The following is a 22,564-nucleotide window of genomic DNA, read 5'->3' on the forward strand; positions in this document are numbered from 1 at the left end:
TTCCTATGCCTCACAAATGGCACAACTACCATCCGCTAAATATCCCAGCCACATCTCCACTTAATGCTGCCTACATTTTGACTCTGATGAGAAGACTGTGATTGCAGTAAGTTAATAGGCCAACTACTGTTTAATTTCTTTAGGGTAACTAAGGGCTACCTTTAGAAATGTTGGAAATCACAATACCAAGTCCAGAAATGCTAAAAAAAAGCTGATGTGCAGGAGAAGGGCATACAATGAGCATCACTCTTTTCCTTCTTACTTATCTTTTTTGCAGCCCCGCTGCACCCCCTCATGCGTGTAAGCCGCGCCTCCATACTTATGTATACCATCTTCCAGAATATCATACTTTGGAGAAAAGAGACTATTGTAATAAATGCCAGTCTCAGACTTAATATATGTAAGTCCAGAGTTTCAGTCATTCTGTCTCCACATTCCAGGACTTGGCACTGCCAGTACTACTATTTCAAATGGTTACCACAACAGAGCATTGCTTTTACCTTGTCACATATGTCTTTTGATCCTGTTACTTTTCCACAATTCCGATCAGTCTAGAATTTAGATCTAGGAATGATGTAAGCTTTGTTATTTATTTATTTTTGGTAAAAATAAAAAAAATATTTCCTATTTCAGGGCATTTGGCCTGCAAATAAGAGACATTCAATTCTGTAAGTAACTTGTATGAAGTAAATGTGTCTGAAATGAGTAAAAGTGTACTGTGTAAATTTTTTCTGCGCCCATTTGTTGCACAGCCTTGTAAGCTGCCATGTGCTCCCCTTATCAAATGATTTTATAACATAATCCCTGTTATTCATAATGCACTTAATAAATACTGTCGATCGTTTGTCTCTAATACATATAACGAGAAGGCTTGGGGTTTCGTTCAGATGCGTTAATACATACAAACATCAGGATGGATAGCAACATCTTTAAATATGAATGAACTAGTTAATAAACAGAGCTTACATAGATACATATTTACATCTCAACAGCTAACTTTAAAATGGCAGTCAGGCTCGCACGTTGTCAGTATTTATACACTTGGGCAACCCCTTGGATAGCTTCTTAAAGGTATATACATTTATTTATTTGTTTATTTGCAGTTTGATTACCAGGGAAGTCCACTGGGCTGAATTGACCCATTTTCAGTGGAGGCCCAGGGAGAAAAGCTTCAAGATGCATTATGCAATTTACATACAACTGATAGTTAATATTAAAGATAATATTATGTAGAATAGTTACTTATAAATGCATTCGATATAATGTGCAAATTCATTAAGCTTGAAGGTAGGGATCATACAGTTTAATTTGAGGAAAACAGATTAATTTGTTTATAGTTTAGTACTAAGCTAACTGTCCTTGTGAGCCATGTTAAGCCTAGCCAATTGTCCCTTGTGAGACTCAAACGCTGCACCTTGTGTTTGTAAGACAAACACCTTAGCCATTAAGCAACCTCCCAACAATAAGTATGGAAGTAGAACTTAGTTCATAGGGTGGTACTAGGCTAACTGCCCTTGTGTTCCGTTTTAAGCCTAGCCAATTACCCCACATCAGAATCAAACCCTGCACCTTGTGTCTGTAAGGTAAACATATGTGTTAGGTGTGGAAACAGTTTACATACAAACCTTTTAAGAAAATGTAAATACGCTTTACATACACACATCAACAGTAGAATGCTATTTACAATATTTACAAGGTTGGGCTGTGTGAGGGTAGCTGTAGGAGTTGTTGAGAGCTTAGAGAGAAGCTATAGAAATTGTTGAGAGCTTAGATAGGCTCATAGGATGATAACTATGAGAGTTGTAGAGCTTGGGAACCATAGTGAGAAGCCCCTTGGATTAGGTTGGGTGAAGGCAGGTACATTTCCATTTAGTGGACAGGTGTTTGAATAGTTGGATTTTGAAGTTTACTGAGTTTGGTATGGTTCTTAGTGTGGAGGGAAGGGAATTCCATTTTTTGCCTAGTGAGAAAGATAGGAGAAGTTGGCCAGCAGGACATTTAGATTTATGGATAGTAATGAAGTTCTGATTTTCAGATCTGAGAGCCCTGTTGGGTGTATAAGGGGGGTGGATGTTAGAGCGGAACATTTTGTTGGGTGAAATATGAGTCTATGTGCAGTAGTGAGTTGGAGATTGTAGGGTTAGGCAGTGATGGGTGGTATTTTTAGATTTAGAGGTAAATTTAGAGATTTTGTTGTAGCAGTTTTCTAGTTTAGGTGAGAGGTGATAGAGGAGGATAGGTTGGTTAGGAGAGGGGCTCCATATAATAAGGAAGGAAGAAGATAAGTCGAGGACAGAGTTTGCCTGGTAGAGTTGGAGAGAAAGTGATTATTCCTATACAGCATACCTAGCTTTTGGTGGGTTTTCTTAATATTTTGTTGAATATGAATATCAAACTTGAGGTGTTCATCTACAGTAATGCCAAGTAGTTTTGCAGAGGGGACCACTTCTATAGGTGAGTTGGTTTGACTATAGACTTTGAAGTTGTTTTTATCATAGGAGAGGGTCTTTGTGGGAGGGAATAGTAGAATCTTTGATTTATTTGCATTGAGAGAGAGTGGTTTTGGCGCATCCAGTTTTCAGTTGTTGAGAAGGCAGTTTGGGTTTTAGTCAGCAATTCAGAGAGGTTTGAGGCAGAGCAGACTAAGGTTAAATCGTCTGCATATTGAATGATTTTAGCATCAGGAACAGCAGTGTGAAAGTTATTGATGAAGATGTTCAAAAGCATTGGCCCAAGGATGGATCCCTGTAGTACACCAGTTGGTGTAGGTAGGAAGGAAGAGATCGAGTTCTTCCATTTGACTGCCTGTGATCTGTCTGACAGATAGCTGGAGAACCAGGATAAAGCATTATGTGAGAGATTAAGGTTTGAGAGATGACAGAGAAGGTGCTTGTGGGAAACAGTATCAAAGGCTTTAGACAGATTGAGTAAAACAGTAGACACTAAGTGTCCTGAATCTCGGGTTTGATTGGCAGTTTCTAGGAAAGAGCGTAGAGCAGTTATTGTGCTATGGCCTGGATGGAAGCCATGCTGGGTAGGAGTGAGAAGATTGTTTTGGGTCAGGAAAGGCATAAGTTGGTGGTGGATACATTTTTCTAGGATTTTGGAGATTGGTGAGAGCAAAACAATGGGGCGAAAGTTTGAGATGCTAGTATTTTTGCCCCCTTTATGAAGAGGAAGAATATAAACTGAGCGCCAGAGTTTGGGGACATATGATTCTTTTATGGATCAGTTGATAATGATGCTGATTGGGAGAGCAATGCCATCAGTAGCATATTTTAGGAAGGAAGAGGGAATATTGTCGGGAGCATTAGAGCAAGGTTTAAGTTTGGACAAAAGTTTTTTTATAAAGTTAGTGGAGATAGGTTTGAGTTCAAATAGATGAGGTGAGTCAGAAGGGGGAGAGTGTAGAGCAGCTGGGTTATTATTGGGAAATGTCTTGGTGAGGGTAGTAATAGTGTCTATGAAAAATTTGTTAAATTCAGAGCCTAGTTCGAGGTCAGATTTACTTGGGTCAGGACAGGGATTATTCTTGGAGCCTGGATTGAGGAGTGAGTTTATTGAGTTCCAGAATATTTGGAGGTTTTTGTTGTTATTAGACTGAAGTTTGATATAGTAGGATTTTTTTGTCTTTGGTGATTAGATGTTTTGTATGGTTGCAGAGCTGTTTATATTGGAGCAAGGTATTGGCCAGTTTATTGTTTAGGTAAGGCTTTCATAGTTTGTCTCTGTGGTACATAATCTGTTTTGTCTCTTTGGATAGCCAAGGAGCAGTTTTAGTTTTTATCCTTTTGTTTCTTAGTGGGGCTAGTGAGTTTAAAGTATCAAGGAAGATGGAGTTGAAGTATTCTATAGCCTTGTCAAGAGGAAGGATGTTTAGAATTTGCCAGTTCATTTGTTTGAAAGTATTTGAGAAAGTAGTTGGGTTGAAGCTACTGAGGTTACGAGTTTGTATATATTGATCTACAAATACAAAATGTGTTATTGTTGTACTTTCTAAAAAAGGAAATTCTCCAATAAAGAGTAATGTTATTTTCACTTAATCGCACTTAATTTTCACAGATGCTGTTTGTGTAGGTCACTATTGCAGTCATAACTTCAAGAATCTCTGCCACATGCAGAGTCCACCTTTTGGTCATTTTCAGACCTCATCCCCTTCCCTCTGTGCCAGATTATGTCTACAACCCTGGATGTTTCCATGTCATGATATAAAGGAAGACATACAGGTAGCTATCTTCAGTTCTTTCTTGCCATGTGTCATGGTACAGATGTTTGCTTAGCCTGTTGTTTCAAGCCTAAACTGGAAGATCATAGTTAAGTACCACAGAGGGGATTGTTTTCTCTTCTTTCAGTCGAGATCCTATTATAGCAGGGCTTGAGTTAATACGTTCTTATTTGAAGTTACATATTTTCATCTGATCAGGACAAGATGTGTCCATTCAGAGGTCTGGGGACACTGGCCAAGAAGAATAAATTTGTTTGTAAAAGACATACCAATGTTAAGGACGGGTATGATAAGTGTGTTTTTTGGGCCTTGACCACAACATTGCTTTGTAAGACAGCTGCAATGACTTTAGGCCCAAAACATTTAAAGCTAGTGAGTACATCATGCTTACTAATGCAAATCACAAAAAGCTAGCAGCATTCATTCACTGTTCATTCATGGTGTCTGACAGAGATAATTCAGATGCTTTACACTGGAATTCTTGCTCCAGGTCTGAGGATTTGGAGGATACCACAGGACCTTCTTTACATGTGGACACCTGTACTAAGATGGCCCTTTGTCTAAGAAGTCATCTAACCCAATGAAGCTTCTCTGGTAACTGTCAGGCATGTCCAGCCATTCTGAGCTGAAAGTGGACCTCTCTAATGGAGACTGCTTTATTCCACCCATAGACAGACATTTTCTGATTAAACAGGAAGAAGATGGCTTAGCACTGGTAAATGTGGATGATGACAAATTAACAGCCAATTTCTTGAGATCACAGTCCTCAGTTAACTCATTCCTTTTGAGTGTGTACCTTTCAATCCCAGTGGGTGTGGCTTGAGCCTTTAAAAAATGAAGTTAGAACTGTAAGGTGATAACAAATACTCACTGACAGAGGTTAAATATCAATACAGTTCTGTTTGCCATCATGTATGCTTCAAGATAAAATATTCTGATACCGTGTATGTAGCATGGATTTGAAATTATTAATGCAAATATGAACAAGCAATATTTAATGCCTAGAGGTAGGCAGGAATTAACTGCAGAAACACCTGGAGGTGCACTCTGTTGTAATGACATCTTAGGTCTGAGTCTAGAAGGTCAGAGACAGATGGTTTGCCAGGGTTTCCAACAGCAGCACCAGAATGGTTCTGTTTGCCACAAAGCTTTCTAATCATTTTTCAAGGTTGGCAGATGACATAATCCAGACTTCAGTGTTGGCAAATGCCCTATAAAATGTAGTAGGGATTCTCTGCCTATCCTTGTAAAAGATACGATTGAAGTAGACATCACACAGGAGGAAGAAAATGGCCTAGACTCTATATTTCAGATGTCTTCTCTCTCGAGTTCTAATACTGATAGCAAGAATATACTAGTACTGGACTCACCATTGGGTAACCTCACTGTGGGATATACCATGGTCCTTACGAGAGATGATTTTCAGTGGCAGGCTATGAAGGTCTTGGATGCACAAAAGAGGGCTATAGGCTTACTAGGCTGTGACTTCCATTAGTCAGTGGCAGTTCCTGCACTACGGGGAGCTTTGTTGCACGAGTTTGAAAGAACTTTTCAGGAACCAGACTCATGGCCAAATACCTCCAAAAGACCAGGTAGATTTTGCATGGTTTGGGGGAACTAGTCTTTCCGTTTTTAGGGCTCTAGTCGCAGACCAGACACCTTCTCCTTGAATGCAACTAAAGGGGACTGACTTCCACCAGGGAGTAATATTCTGCCTGGTGAGAGATAGAGTGAAGTCCTGGACATGAGGGTAAGAAAACGTACACTCCAGCCACCATATTCTTTAAAGCTCTAAATTGCCATCCCACATACTGAAGTTCCAGGTACATATACTTAACAAAATAATGTAACTTAATTTGACTAAGGAAGACTCTCGAGCCACACTAGATCAAGTCATCCAAGCTTCCATTTGGGTAGGAAGACATTGTGTTTTTGTTATGTTCTGGGTTTAGCCTCCAGAGCTGTGCCACTGGCATGGTACAAGGAAGTATTTCAGGAATTAACTTAATAAACAAGGGCCCTTTTAAAGAAAGACAGGAAAGGGAAACCAGCCAAAAGGGAACAAGCTGTTTTACAAGAAACAATGAGACAATGATACATTGAGGCAAATAAGGCAACAAACTATTGCCTCATTTAAGGACCAACTGCAACTATACTGCTCTACCCCCACCTCCTCATCCTAGTCCCAAGTCACCCCATATTTGGGAAGGAGTGTCTCCACTTACTTGGAAAAATGGGGAAAATTGCTTCAGACAGATGGAAACCATTTGTCTGAAGTTGGAAACCCAGTGGAACCATTAGATAATGGGTTTGGCATGATGATTAAGGTCTTCACCTCATATGCACTAGTGTGTCAGACATCATTACCAATATATGCCACCTGGATCTCAGGTCAAAACCTATAAACATAGCAAGGAACACAGAGGCTGTTCCAAAGGGATATCACATGCTACAGCAATGAACCATAGACGCTGTTCCAAAGGGGCATCACATGCTACAGCAAGCAACCATAGACGCTGTTCCAAAGGGGCATCACATGCTACAGCAAGCAACCATAGATGCTGTTCCAAAGGGGCATCACATACTACAGCAAGGAACCATAGACGCTGTTCCAAAGGGGCATCACATGCTACAGCAAGCAACCATAGATGCTGTTCCAAAGGGGCATCACATGCTACAGCAATGAACCATAGACACTGTTCCAAAGGGGCATCACATGCTACAGCAAGGAACCATAGACGCTGTTCCAAAGGGGCATCACATGCTACAGCAAGGAACCATAGACGCTGTTCCAAAGGGGCATCACATGCTACAGCAAGCAACCATAGATGCTGTTCCAAAAGGATAAGAGGAAAAGTACTTTTACTAAAGGCTTGGTCCCAAGGAATGATGGTCCATGGAGACTCCTTCTGGAATTGTCCAAATTAAATAAGTATCTTTTGGTAAGAAAGCTTAAAATGCTGACTCTCCAATCCATTATTTCCTTCCAGAGTCTAAAGGCATTCTTAGTGAGAATTGATATAAGGGATGTATAGTTACACATCTCAATTTATAAGAAGGACAAGCAATTCCTCAGAATCTTGCCAGGGAATGATCACCACCAGTTTACCTCTCTCCCCTTTGTCTTGGCTATTATTCCAAGAATTTTCAGAAATATCTGGCACCAGTGGTTGCCCACTGCAGGGTAAATTGTATACACATTTAAACATTTCTAGATAATTGCATCCTGAAAGCATCATCCAAAGAAGAGGCCATAAGGCTCTATAATATATGCAGAACATAAGATTCACCCTGAATCTGCAGAAGTTCAGACATGAATATTTTCAAAATCTTGTCTTTCTGGGGAGATCTCCAGGATATAAAGATGTCAAAAGATTTTCTATCTTGGGAAAAAATGTTCTCTTACAGACTTTTTCCTGCAAATGATGGAACAACATGTGGGTGATGAGGGAGATATTCAGGATCCTAAGGAAAATTGTGGCTGCCAGCCTTATGGTCCTTGGCCACTTACATATGAGGAAAGCCCAGTGGTACCTAAGTAGCCTGAGGGACCAGCAGGCCGAGCCATTAAAACATGTCCTCTCAACACTACTTTGCCTGAGAAAGCAACTGGGCTGGTAGGGTATAAACTGCCAATGAGAGCAGAGAAATTTCACTCTGCCCCTAGCCCACAACAAGATCATAACAATAGGTGTCATGACCAGGCATGAGTAGCCCAATCCCTGTAGTTGAAGGTATGGTTCACATGGACCAAGTCAGAAACTAAACCCTATATGAACTTGAAAGAGATACTTGCAGTACAATGTGCTCTAAAAGCATGCAAATCCCTATGGCTTCTAGGAATATTGAGGAGAGTTGCAGACACCTCTACAGTCATGTGTACATCAACAAACATGAAGGAATACACTCTTACCAGACTTTGCAGGATGGGCTTACAAACATGGGCATGACCATAAACCAGAGCAAGGCATTAAGTGTAGTATGCACTTCCACAGGGATGACCTACTGTTGTACCAGCTGAGCAGAACTGCAATAAACTTCCACAAGTTGCAACTGCACAGGGAGGTCTTTTGATCTCTGGCACAGAAATGGGAAGTGCTGGAGAGGGTTCATTTTGCCTCACACAAAAACTCTAGGATCAAGAACGTCTGCTCCAGAACACCACACACAAAAGGTTGGGCAGCAGTCACCTTCTCCATTGTGCAGAAGGGCAGGTTCCAGTATGCTTTTTCTTTGATTTGTTGCTGATTCTGAGAGTAAGCCAGAAAATACAGATGGATCAAACAAATATGATCCTAAAAGCCTTTTTCTTTCTTTTTCTTTTTTTTGTGAGGCAGGCAACTTTGATTCTCTCACCTCATTTTGATGACCACGGATGATCCAGTTGATCTATGCAGGCAAGTGGACCTACTGACATGGTGCAAGACCACCTCAGTATACCCAGGGATGAAGATCCCCAGTCTGACAGCATGAAAGATTTAACTTTATTACCTTTGGGTAGCATATGAATGAGGATGTACACTTTATTATGAGGGAACCAGAAAACCAAGTTTTAGGAACTCATATCTGGTATAATAGAAAGTGGAGGTACCAAGAGTTCCACAGTAACTGACAGATCATTACATGCAGGCTTATCATAGACTTCCATTAAGGTCCACTTATATACCAGAGCACCATGACAACCTCTGGAACCATATCTTACTTGCAGAAGGGCAGTTCAGCAGTTTCCTAAAGGGGTACTACATCCAAAGAAGTCAACTGCACTGCCCTTGAAGCTACATTTTATGGTACAGCAGCTTACACTTCATCCTTTTAAACTTGTAGGTTCAACACACATAAAATGTCTCTCAGAGAGGACATTATTCTTGGTGGAGATTACCTTCTTCCAAGAGGTTCGTAGGAGCTACAAGCCCTGGTGTACTTTATAGTTTTTCATTCAAACAGAGTTACATTATGCACAAACCTCACTTTTATGTTAAAGGTGGTGACAGAGGTGACTCTGAATCAGGCCATCCATCTCCCAGTTTTCTGTAACAAGCCATAGAACAAATGGGAAAGAATTCTCTATTCCCTGGATTTTTGGCAGCAGCTGTGGTACTTCCTGAATAAGACAAAGGATTACAGAAAGATGGATCAGCTCTTTGTTGTCTTTGCAGAATACAGGAAAGGTTCACCCATCTAGAGCTGGATCATGGTCAAATTGGGCCCTGGGGAGGTTAATGGACTGCTCCCCCCACACCCATACAAATATACCATTCCTTTACTGTCTCTCCTCAATTAAGACAAAACACTATTCAAACCTGTCAGTGCACATACTATTTTTTTTCATTTACTTTTACAGTGATCACAGAGATTTGGATTTAATTTAAAACTTACTTCAGATTTTAGAGAAAAAACACCGACAGCCATTTGCTAAAAAAGACTCACATTTATTGAGAATGCGATTGGAAACCCATTAAACTACAAGATATGTGCTGGGGCTCACAGTCAGCAGCATACAGTGAAACACTAATTAATGTCCATGTGAAGGAAATAGGAATTTAAATGACAAAAGTGCATTGCATTTGCCAACAGGTTGGGACAGCCCACTGGATGCAAGTGTCCCCTTTCAGGTGCAGCCTAGGAGCACTGCATGGTGAAGCAACTTGTTCAGAGTCACATGACACACGAAGGCTGAGGGACTCAGCCGTGTACTCCAGAAGCAGCTCATAGCTTCACTTATTTGCACTAAGTACCACATTGGCTGTTAACACCGTGGTGGTAGTGCTGCAGTAGCGTTGTCGCCTCACAGTAAGACGCTGTCTGGTTCGATTCTCAGCTAGAGCGTCTTCTGCGTGGAGACATGCGTGAATGGGCATACCTTCTTTGAAGGTTGTGCGTCAGGGCTGGTAACTCGGCATGTAAAAATCAACTACCAATCATTAGCAGACTGGAGTTCTGCTGTGGCGACCCCTAACCGGGAAAAGCTGAAAGACACAACAACAACCACATTGGCTGTTACAGTCCAACACAATGCATTTCACAACCATTTGCCATGAAAAAAAAAAACAAACAAAAATAAATCAAGGTTAATTAACAAATATATTTACAGTTAACATATTAACAATACACGTATAGACTATTAATTTTATCCACAGCCAAATAAGCATACTGTCCACAGACAACAAAACAAAAAAACTACCATGACTTGCAAGAAACAAATATTTATGTAGACACACACACACACACACACACACACACACACACACACACACACACACACACACACACACACACACACACACACACACACACACACACACACACACACACACACACACACACACACACACACACACACACACACACACACACACACACACACACACACACACACACACACACACACACACACACACACACACACACACACACACACACACACACACACACACACACACACACACACACACACACACACACACACACACACACACACACACACACACACACACACACACACACACACACACACACACACACACACACACACACACACACACACATCATTTACAGCCACTTGCCTGACTGTATACCCCGGATATCTGCTTGAGAAAAAGTGAATGAATATATCCATAAATAATAGGCCAGATGTATCTCAGCTCACTGCTGTCAGAACCTTACAGTGGAGCCCATTGCAACTTCCCTCTGACATTCAACTTCTTGCCTCAACTCAAAGACAAAGCCAAAAATCAGGAACAGATTTTAAATGTTTCTATTATATACTTACAAAGTTATTAGAATAAAAAAAAAACATTATTATTAGCAAGCATTTTTGAGGGATGCAAAGTCTGAAATGTATGCCTGTCATTGTTAGAAAGACAAAAATAATCGGGGAACAAAAGCCCACACTTTAAATACCATTTTATTGAAGTTATTTGCTAAGCAGACAAACACAATACTTTTCAGGGATGAACCAGGAGCGCAGTCTGATTGATTTGCTCAAAGTTACATAAGCAAACAGAGGTGGAAGGACTCCAACCCCGTATTTTTTGCTCCAGAAAGCAGTTTGTTAATAGCTCAGAGCCTTAAGTACCAGACAACTGCAATTAACTTGAAATGCATTTTCTAAGCAACAGTTATGCAATTTTAATGACCAGCATTATTGAGTGGCTGTTTTCTTCAGTGATTTAACAGAAAATGAAGAAGTTAAGAAAGGACTGTCAGTTAGTGCAGTGGAGTAAGGCTCTAAGCTCATAATAAGCTGCATCCTGTAGTCAGTGGAGCAAGGCTTCACTCTTCCTAGCTCCATTTGCTTACTGTGTACTCTGAGCAAGTCATATAATCAGCCAGTACTCCTGGGACTCAGCTAACAAAAAATGGATAGAGCATATGTATTTTCTGACCGACATTACTGATTGATTGTAATCCCCAATAATTTAAGTGAAAACGTCATTACATTTTTTGCCTCAACCTCCATCTTGGGGTAATAGCAGTCCTTCTGCCTGCATAGTAGTAGTAGTAATGATAGTAATAATAGTAATAATGCTTCTACCCCTGGTAATGCATGCATTCATGAAGTAGTTCTGCATGGAGGAATAAAACACAGACACACACACACAGACACACACACACACACACACACACACACACACACACACACACACACACACACACACACACACACACACACACCAGTAATATCCAACCATCTAGTGTGATATCAAATGGGCTTCTGTTGTGTCCAAAATGTGTCTCCACCATGATAAATTATCTCCTGTAAATACAGTGAAGAATTATGGAAAAGTCAACAAAAAGATCTCCTGGGGCAATCACCCATGCTGAGAGAGAATGCATTCTCTTGCACATGAGCTAAGACACAGCACAGCACAATGGACAAAAATCCTCAGTCTGAAAGGAATTGCTCTGTAGTACCAGATTGGAGGCTGAAAACAGAAGGGAAGGGCTGCTTACAGAGCAGTGGAATGGGTAATTGTATTTTTTTTTTAATTTTTAAGGTCAGGCCAGGCCAGGGACAATACTCAAATATCAAACTATGATATGTCAGTAACACAATTCTACTTTCTGAAGATTTCACTTCCATTCCTTGAATTTACATTGGGAAACTTCCTACCATTGTCAGGCAGATCCATGAATAAATATTCTGTTACATAAGCTTAATATTATTTAAAAAAAATGGGATACAGCTTTAATAGTTTTCTTTTTCTCTATATCACAAATTCAGAGAAGGAATTTATATATTTATGATAGATTTTGAAATATTTCAGTACAGTATATGTGTTAACGGCAAGTGGATTAACAAAGGGATGATTCTCAGAGCTGTCCCCTTCTGACCTTTGGGTAGTTTGTAGCCTTGTGGATAAGGGCAATACACCTTTTAATTGTGCTTGATACAAAGCAAACCTGACTAAATTGAAGAACATTTTTGGAGAATTCAGTGATAAAAAACCTGCATCTTTAAAACTAGGACTACTACATCCCTTAAACTGAATGAAACACTGATTTAAATTAATGGAGTGTACTGCAGTATCGTAGCATCTGTGGTTAAAGTATGGTGATTTCATGTGTTAATTTAAAAAAAGCCTTTCATTTATGGATGAACCAGTCTGTTTAGTGGTGTGGGTTGTTGGTCGACCAGTTGTTCATCTATCATTCTTTTGTTCTTTCACTCTGCATACAGCATACTGTTTCACTGCATGCTCAAATGGGTATGTGTGTAGGGAGTAGGGTGCATTTCACTCCTCTGCATGTACACAATAGGTGTATGATATTTGTATTCTACTAATACCTTTATAAGAAAACATTTTAGCCATTTTTTTTCCCCCAGCTAAGTCTTAAATTAACTAAACATCTGTTTTTTCTGTTTTATTTTTGAGTTGCATTATTAATATGTTAGGCAGCAACAGCAGTACTCCTTTATCTTGTATTTTTTGTTTCCTGCACAGCTGAACCACTCCTGACTTACCATTAGTTCATTTTAATGACTGCTAACAGTAAATCTAGCATCTGTTGCTAGATTATATAACACTATTATAATTTAGCATCTGTTGCTGTTTACTGCTCTACTCCAGACTGTTTATTCCCACTTCACTATTCTGAGTGCTTCACAGTTGTCTATATTGCATGCTTCTTCTACCTCTCTAAGGACAGGGACATTATTTTTCTAGCTATCCACAATCAAAAAATCAATCAGTGTTAAAAAAACATAAAAACCAAGTCAGGGTGTGAATAAAATGGATAGTACACAAACTAAACAAAATTTATTAAAGTACTGTTGGGTCTAAATGCAGGACAGTTAGATGACTTTTATAAAATCATGAGTTCATGCTTTAAGTAAAGGATAGCTCAGATAAAGCAATCTGTCTGGTGAGGGAAAGTTAAGGGGTCATAATCTTCTATACATTTTATCTTATTACAGGTTTGATGCCAAATGCAGAACTGACTAAAAATTAGCTCTCTGGGAAAATGAAGAGAAACAGAAACAATTCCTCTACAGGCAATGCATCTGTAATGCAAAAATACTTATGAAATAAGCTTCAAAAAGTCTGTGCAACGATGTTGTTAATGCATGAATGCCTTATAAAGCAAACAGAGATTAATTTTCAGCATACTTAATAAATTGTTTATGTTTTTTGTATGTTATAGAACATCCAGAAAGTTTTGGCCTGTATTTTGTCCTTGGTGTATGCTTTGGGCTGATACTAAGTCTGTGTCTACTAGTGATTCGCATTTCCTGTCGACCTCGTACAGAAAGGGTTCTTCCAAAGAAAAAGGCTATTCTTAAGGACTGCAGTCGAGAGGATGAAGAGGAGGAAGAGGACAGTGATGGCAATGATGACGCTGATGTTGCTGTTCCAATGACAGAGATTCCAACAGCAAATCACAGTCCATCTGATGGCACTCTTACTGTCAATGTTTTTGCTTCTGCAGAAGAACTAGAACGTGCTCAGCGCCTAGAGGAAAGAGAACGCATTATACGGGAGATCTGGAGAAACGGACAGCCAGATATTCTGGGAACTGGGACTGGAACAATTGGCAGAGTTCATTATTATTGATTTAGAATGGTTTAAATTATGCCTTATTTGACATTAATGTCAGCCACTGGTACCTATAAACTTCTTGTTTCTGGTTTTCCAGGTGTTGTTAAGTAAGTCAGCACCTCTGCAACTGAATACAGGAAGTGTTTTGTCTTCTCAGAGAATGCAGTCAAGCCTTAAGATTTAAATGCAACAGATAAATAGGAAATGTGGGTGCTAGCTATTTGCTGAATGCACTTTGTTATCTTTGAAATGCAAGATGCCAATAAAGTTTGAAGTAACACCCTGGATCTACCTACAAAGACCTAGGCTAGGACTTGTACTTAGAAGCCCAGTATTAGTTGGTTTCTTAGCTATACTGCTATATTTCAATTTCTTGTTTTTAATTATATTTTTCTGAATTATGTGTGTAGGTATTATCAGTGACACCTGGCCACTAGACGTTGAATATCTTTCAATATTTGTTCTTTAAAACTTTGAACTTTTTAAAGACTGGTGCTTGAGACGATATGAGAATTCACTGAAATGCATGGAAATAATGGAAAAATCCTAATTATTCAAGGAATAATTTCAACTGGAAGTTTAATGGCATGCTGAATGCCCAAGCCATACATACATATCTTTCCAGAGTGTTAAAAATCAGGGCACCTCCATTACATCTGTACAATACCAGGAAGCACTGGCTTCTTTGTGTTTTACTACAAAAGATAGCTTAAGTACTATGCAGTCACCACTGTCTCAGAAGCACTAATGGCTGAGACTCAGAGATGACTGTGGCATGTTTGCACTCTGCTAATATTCAGGCATTGCTACACGAGGTGGCTTAATGATAATAAAATATGCATCACACATTTCCTTAGACCTGCCTCGAGCTTTGCATCACCGATATTTCATGCTGCACTGTGAGGTATCTGTCTATGAGCTACATTCTAAATTCAGTAACCCAGCCAGTCATTAGCTTTGTCATGAAGAACTATCAGCACCCACATATAATGAAGAGTGGAATTCAGAAAGCACCTCAGAAATAACCACAGAGCTCACTGCAGGGCAGTTGGTGAGAAACTATCAGCCTAAACTGCTGTGTAGCAGCAGTCGCTACAGCTTTATTTTATCAGGTTTGTAGTGCACAAGTCACAGCTAACATACTTTTCATTTTGGCTCAAGACTCTGACATAGTCTAATTAAATTTGCCCAGATAAATCCTTAAATGGATAAGAGTATGCATCTGAAGAGTACAGTAGAATTTTGCAATGGTTTGAAGGTAATAGGTTCAAGCAGTCCCTGCACACAGAAGCATATGTATTTCTTGTTCACATTTTATATTTTGTGTGTTTAGCATTAGATGTGCAGAAATGAGTGTCATTCCTTGAACTTCATAGCTTAGATCCATATGTTAGGTTCATAGGTTCATAGGTTATGACATTGGTGGTGATATGTTTAAGGTTAGAGGCCAACACAGAAAACAAATTCCAGTACATCTGTATCATAAGCCTCATAACGAGCAATCTACCTAGTAGATTTTTGAACATATTTGGAGACATTATTTCCTAATAAATAGTGGCAACTTGGTCCGCATTATTGGCATTATTTGTGGCACAAGTTTTCTTTGGTTGTTATACAAGAAGAAGTAGTAAAGAATGTACTTTTATCCTAAGTGTTTTCAAATTGTTATTTAGTTCTGGGACAAGTGTACGTCATAAAAACTTCACTATTTAAGGTCTTATATGCCAAACAGAGCCTGCTGTCTTGATCCCAGCATACAATAGCCCTCATTACTATAGAATGGTATAACACAGTCCTAAATAAAGATAGTTTAAAGAAAACAGAATGAGGAAAATAATTATTTACACTTTAAAAGAAGAGATGCATGACTAAAAACAATTGTACAAACAAGCTGGGCTTCGTGGCACTTATTGCCTCCGGTGAAATTAATGCCTTTTTTTACATCAGAACAGTGATAATTTAAAAAATTTAAACCACGGATAGCTGTAAGGTACGTTTAACTTTTTAAAAGTATAACGTGAATAAATGAATAACTCCATCCTATCCTTTTTTTTTTGCTTAATAGGGTTCAATGAAATATTGAATAACTTCTGTCTACCAACATGTTCATGGGTTAGAAAATACTGCTTTCACTTATTTTGTCGTAGCTAGAATTTCATTCATAATGATGTAAAAGTTGACTATTATTGTACATTTATTTAGTTATTTTCCAAAACCATTTTTATCTAGATCAGGGTTTCCTGTAAGCAACAGGCTTAATCCATTACAGGACATGTGTGCATCCAGTCCCATACACCCTGACAGACAGATGGTCAGGCAGACAGACACACAAGCACTCATATTCGTGTGTGTACACACACACACACACACACACACACACACACACACACACACACACACACACACACACACACACACACACACAGTTATGGGCAATTTTAGAGAATCTCAAATTCATCTACTAGCATGGTTTGGGATGTGGAAAGAAACTGAAGCCTTAACAAAATCCCACTCATAGGAAGACATGCATACCATGTAGAGAAGTCACCCCATCAAAAAAAATTGAGACACAAGCACTGAGTTACCCGTGTTCTATTGCTTCCATTCAAGTGACCATTGCATATACTACCCAGTCCTGTTTCCCCAAAATTTATTTTCGGCCACTGCATTTCCCATTGCAATACTTGAGCTACAACGCTCTGGTTTGTATACCTATGCATGATGTTTCTGTTTACATTCGGTGTTTAATAATGACGAGACCTTTTGTCACCCTTCAAAGAAATTATTCAATAAATATCAGTTTAAAAGAACTCTGTGACAGCATTCAGACGTCCTTCTTATTGATCAATGTTGTGGTAGTATTCTTGGTAATGGGAATTAGCCACATGCATATCTAACTGCCTAGCTGTAGTAATACAGACAGGCCCACTCCCAGCACTGGGATATAATACTCCCCCCCCCCCCCCCATGATGGGTGTATTTTTAAGTTGCTTTTTTTTTTGAGAAATATTGAGGTCACTCAGTCCAGTTTTCAGCCTCCAAGTTCCATTTTGCAAAGATTTTGGAATACTGAGTGCCCCAGTGGAGGAAGTCTTTTTATTTGTTTACCATTTTACTTTATTTTTTCCTAATAAAAGATTCCTAACAACAAACTAAAACAATACGTGAGAAGGTTACTGAAAAAACAGTCAGTAAAAACAAAATGAAAACTCCAGCAAAGCTAGAACTTCCACTGAGTGACCTCCCAAATCTCTTGTATCAGAGGCACATGGGATATATGCAAATGACCCTTATGAACATCAGGTGTTTCAGCTAATTGGCGATTCTGAATGCCCATGACTTGTTTCGTCATTTTAATGGACAGTTTCAGGCCAATAAAGCCAACCCCAACTAACTGTTTATATGCATATTTCAGCCTTGTTATGACTTCATCAGCACAGCACAAGCAGAGTGTTTGACTAAGCATAAGAAACACAGGGCTGTTACACCCAGCTGATGTCCATTATCATTAGGGTCACTTATTGTTTTAGTTTGTTGTTTGGGATATTTTTGCAGTGACCCTAATGATAATGGACATCAGATGGGTATAACAGCCCTGTGTTTCTTATGCTTAGTCAAACACTGCTTCTGCTGTGCAGACGAGGTCATAACAAGGCCAAAATACGCATATCCACAGCTAGTGGGGTTTGGCTTTATTGGCCTGAAATTGTCCATTAAAATGACAAAACAAGTCATGGGCATTCTAAATCGCCAATTAGCTGAAACACCCGAGGTTCATAAGGGTCATTTGCATATATCCCATGTGCCTCTGATACAAGAGGTTTGGGAGGTCACTCAGTGGAAGTTCTAGCTTTGCTGGAGTTTTCATTTTGTTTTTACTAATAAAAGATTCCTAGGAAAACATTTTCTGGTTATTGGAGAATGTCTGTGCAGCCATGAAAATACTTTGTGACTGTGGGAGTCATGTTCCATACAAACATTTGCATTTTAAATGTTTATTTGGCTTATGAGAGTTCCCATCATGACATGAGCATTCCCATCTGGAGTTACAGTGCCACATGTGTCAAGGTTTTACTAGGAAAACTCTTAAAAGTTAAGAAGTCTCTCAGCATGTCTGTCTGGTGTAAAAAAATACAGATGCTGTCATGGAAGCCTCTGAGTTGGAATAGACATCCATGGGGACAAGAGAATTTACCACCCATGAAGAGCTATAACAAAAAAGAAAGCTGTAAATAATTTTTTAAGGGTGAGGTATCCTTGAAAAAAGATATAACTAAGGAGTTGAAGACTGATCCCTAGCATCGAATAGGGCTGAGAATGCTGACATCAGTGAAGTATTTCCATTCTTGACACCTGTTTTAGTTGCTGGCTTCTGTTTGATCCACTGGGACATAGACATGTCAGCAGCTTCTACTAGATTATCCCAGGCCTCTTCCCACTTTGTAGATTTGGTGGTTATGGATGTCATGCTCTGTAAAGGAGTTGTAGGTTTGGTGGTTATGGATGCCATGCTCTGTAAAGCAGTTGTACATTTGGTGGTTATGGATGCCATGCTCTGTAACGCAGTTGTACATTTGGTGGTTATGGATGCCATGCTCTGTAAAGCAGTTGTAAGTTTGGTGGTTATGGATGCCATGCTCTGGAAAGCAGGTGTAGGTTTAATGGTTATGGATGCCATGCTCTGTAAAGCAGGTGTAGGTTTGGTGGTTATGGATGCCATGCTCTGTAAAGCAGTTGTAGGTTTGATGGTTATGGATGCCATGCTCTGTAAAACAGTTGTAGATTTGGTGGTTATGGATGCCATGCTCTGTAAGGCAGTTGTAGGTTTGGTGGTTATGGATGCCATGCTCTGTAAAGCTGTTGACTCTGGCATTTACATCAAAACAGTGACTACAACCTATAAGAAAAAGATGTCTCTTTTGAATCTGATAACAGAAGATGGTAATGGGAATCTAGATAACTGAAGGTTGCCTTGTAGAACTATACATCTCATTCGGCTTGTTTATCCCCTGTTACTAAATTTGTGTGATTTCAGATAGAAACCTTGGACATGGCTGTAGCTAACCAACATATACTCATGACGAGACTTCAACAAATTTTCCATAAATAAGGATGCACCTTTTATGAACTATTCACATTAAACATCAATACTCAATTTACACAGTCACAGGATGGTCTGATTTGCAAGACAGCAAGCAATTCCTAAAATATGTCTTAAGTTTATAGCAAGTTTATGTACCCTGAATCAATATTAATATTCCGTGCAGTCTAGCTGACCATTGAGAGCCTTAAAGACTTTTCCCAATTGCCCTAAAACATTGACTGGTTAAGCAGGCAAATGGCAGCTGAGGGAATCAAACCCTAGAAAAGAGAAAGTAGCTGATTAACGAGTCATAGCCTTCATCATTTATGCCAACTGTCAGACTAATAATAGTAGAAACAATAATCGCAACACAATTCATTTACACGTGAATAAAATGTAAAATTCAGAAACCTGCTTGCTAGTTGCAGAATTTGTTTCTTATGTCCTTTTGTATCTGTATGTGAGATGAACAGTCACTTCTTTTTTTTTAATTCTATGTACAGTGAAGGGAATAATTGAGTGCATCCATTCATTCTCTGATTACATGAATGCATAATCCATGTCAGGTTTGAAGGGGAGCTGTAACCTATCCTGGCATTCAGTCTTCAATGGTTTTCAAACCTATTGCAGAATACACATTGTCACTCACTGTCACACGTGAGCAGGTGAAAACACACACACACACACGCACACACGCACACACACACACACACACACACACACACACACACATATATACAGATATACTGGCAATTTGGAAGAAGCCATTTTACCTGGGACATGTTTCTGAGATGTGGTAAGAGGCTGGAGCCCCTGAAAAAAAACATAAAGAGGATGTGCACACCCTGCACAGATGGTAACCCAGCTAACACTCGAACCAGAGAACCTGGTGCTGTGAGTCAGCACCCCTAAATGCTGTACCACTGCACTGCTGTCTCCATAACTGAGAACATTGTTTGAGTGTAACACATTGAAGACTAGGTGGGATTCATAAAGGTTTTCATTTCTGGCTCTATGCTTTCTTTGCTAAATAGATTACATTTTTGTTCTAATGCCTGCCTTGAATCATATTTTGTTTGTTTCTTCTTATATTAGTTATTGAGTTATACATCTCAATTTTTGGGGTGGGGCATAGGAATAAAATAAATAATTGCAGAGTACATATATATATATAATAATTTCTTTGTAGACTCAATTCATAGCACAAGGAGGTGGAAAAACAATGTGCTGACGTAAGACAAAATATTTCATGTGACACTTCCCTGTTGGATTTATAAGCATGGAAAGACCCCACAAAAGTAAATCTTAAGGAAGCAAGTGCAACATTGTATAGTCTGGTTAATTAGGAGAGTTGAGGACTAATCAACATGAAGTAGAAAACTACACTCATTAATAAGTAGGGTGAATGCCCTTAAGGTAAGGCAATATGAGTTAGATGAATGCTCACAAGGGAAACCTCGGACTGTTATATAATGTGCTTATCTATGTGAAATATGCTTTAGAATGCATGCAACTGATTTATTAGCAAATCTCTGTGAATTGTTGATATTTTACATTGCTTCATACTGTGACCAATAGTAATGGAAATGACAGCTATGATGTCAGACCACATTAATCACTAATAATGGAAATGACGGCTATGATGTCAGACATCACTTTGATCACTAAGAATGAAAATGACAGTTATGATTTAAGGTGCTCGTTGCTGCCTCTTGTGAGTTATTTCAATTGCCATTAAATGATGAAGCTTGACAAAATATGACACCCAGTATAAAAAGCACTTTAAAATGTGCAGTATTAATACAGTTTGTGAGTTTTATTACTCCGTCTGGATTCTGTTGGGAAAGATAGAACTGAAATGTCACACGCAGGAACCTACAATCTAATTCCTGTAGAGACATTTCCATCCAGTGAGGTGTAAGCCTACTTTGCATGCTATGTGCTTCACTGGCTTGACTCTGAACCTCCTGCATGACAGCTTTTGATATTTTTTACTTTATTTGGTGAGTCAGACAGTGATATCTAAATTGCTGATCATGATAATGAGATTTCCCCATGGATTTTAATGTGGCATTCAGCATTAGAAAGAGGGCAATGCTGTGTTTGCTCTCTCTGAACATGCACATAACCAAATTCAGCAGGGTTATATATGATTTTTTAACTTCATACCATTCAGAAAATGCATTATTCGCTAGCCATAGAAATATATTTTCATGCAATTAAATACAAACAAGTTTATCATTTCAGTGGTTATACTTAAGAAGGCAGTTAAATTAATTTTGCTATCATATTAAAACTGTTATTGCTGACTGATGCATTCTTTTTTACATGTTTAACACTTTTACAGTTTGTCTTCAATAAGAATAATTTGCTTTATTAATTCTTGAACAAGAGAGACCTTTTAGTGTTGATTTTGTGCCTTCTTTAACATTCCTGACAGAGATTACAACTGAGTTATTAGTATCAATTCTTAAACATTTGCTTGAAAATATTTTGGTGTTTCAAATGTACATAATATTTGTATGTATTTTGAAAAAAATAAAATTATACATATATATTCTTATGCATGTGTTGTGTTCCATATTTATGTATATTCAGCAAACAAGTATATTACTAGACGTTTGTCATAAATAAATTGAAAAAACATGCTTTTTGTCTTTTTTGTTTTTGTTAAATCAGTGGTACTCTCAAGTTGTGTTGCGAACTGCTAATGTGCAGATCCATTAAACAATGGCAGTATGAAAAATCCATCCCCGTGACCCCTTCTCCCATTTCTTAACTTATTGTCCTTTGCTGGACAAACATCTCATCCATATACCTTTACCTCTTCTTCCCTTAAACACAATGTAGTGGTTATTGCATTGGTCTAATATGCAAAAATCACCATAATCTGGAAAGGATAGTAATGCTGGCTGTTGAAGTACTTTCACTATACTCAGTCATGGAAAGTAATTTCAGTACTGCATGCTTTCCTGTTTCATTCATTCTGTTATTTGATTTTGCAAATAGTTAGTCAAAGCAGTTTGAGCAAATACATGCCTATATGCATACATACATAAATAAATAAAATAAATAAGAAATACCTTGAAAGACAACTCGTTCAGAGTGGCTAAGGCCGTAAAAATTAGATTGATTGAAATCTTTTTATGTTCTCACCATGTTTATATCCTTGTTGGGCCTAAAAGGCATATTTCTATCTGTGAATTATTTGGGTAG

The 22,564-nt window shown here is 38.8% G+C and overlaps 1 protein-coding gene across 3 annotated transcripts in view; it reads left to right on the forward strand.

The window, feature by feature from the left end:
* Positions 1-17,451, forward strand: part of EVA1B (eva-1 homolog B) — an 897,639-nt gene extending 880,188 nt beyond the window's left edge. For all 3 annotated transcript variants that reach the window (XM_044060128.1, XM_044060129.1, XM_044060130.1), the window contains one exon: positions 13,871-17,451. In XM_044060128.1, coding sequence (XP_043916063.1) covers positions 13,871-14,280 — 410 coding nt within the window. In that variant the 3' untranslated portion in view covers positions 14,281-17,451. The remainder of the gene's footprint in view (positions 1-13,870) is intronic.
* Positions 17,452-22,564: the final 5,113 nt, after the last annotated feature.

Source organism: Protopterus annectens, chromosome 1.part2, assembly GCF_019279795.1.
Source record: "Protopterus annectens isolate FY-2018-M chromosome 1.part2, PAN1.0, whole genome shotgun sequence".
Taxonomy (NCBI): Eukaryota; Metazoa; Chordata; order Ceratodontiformes; family Protopteridae; genus Protopterus; species Protopterus annectens.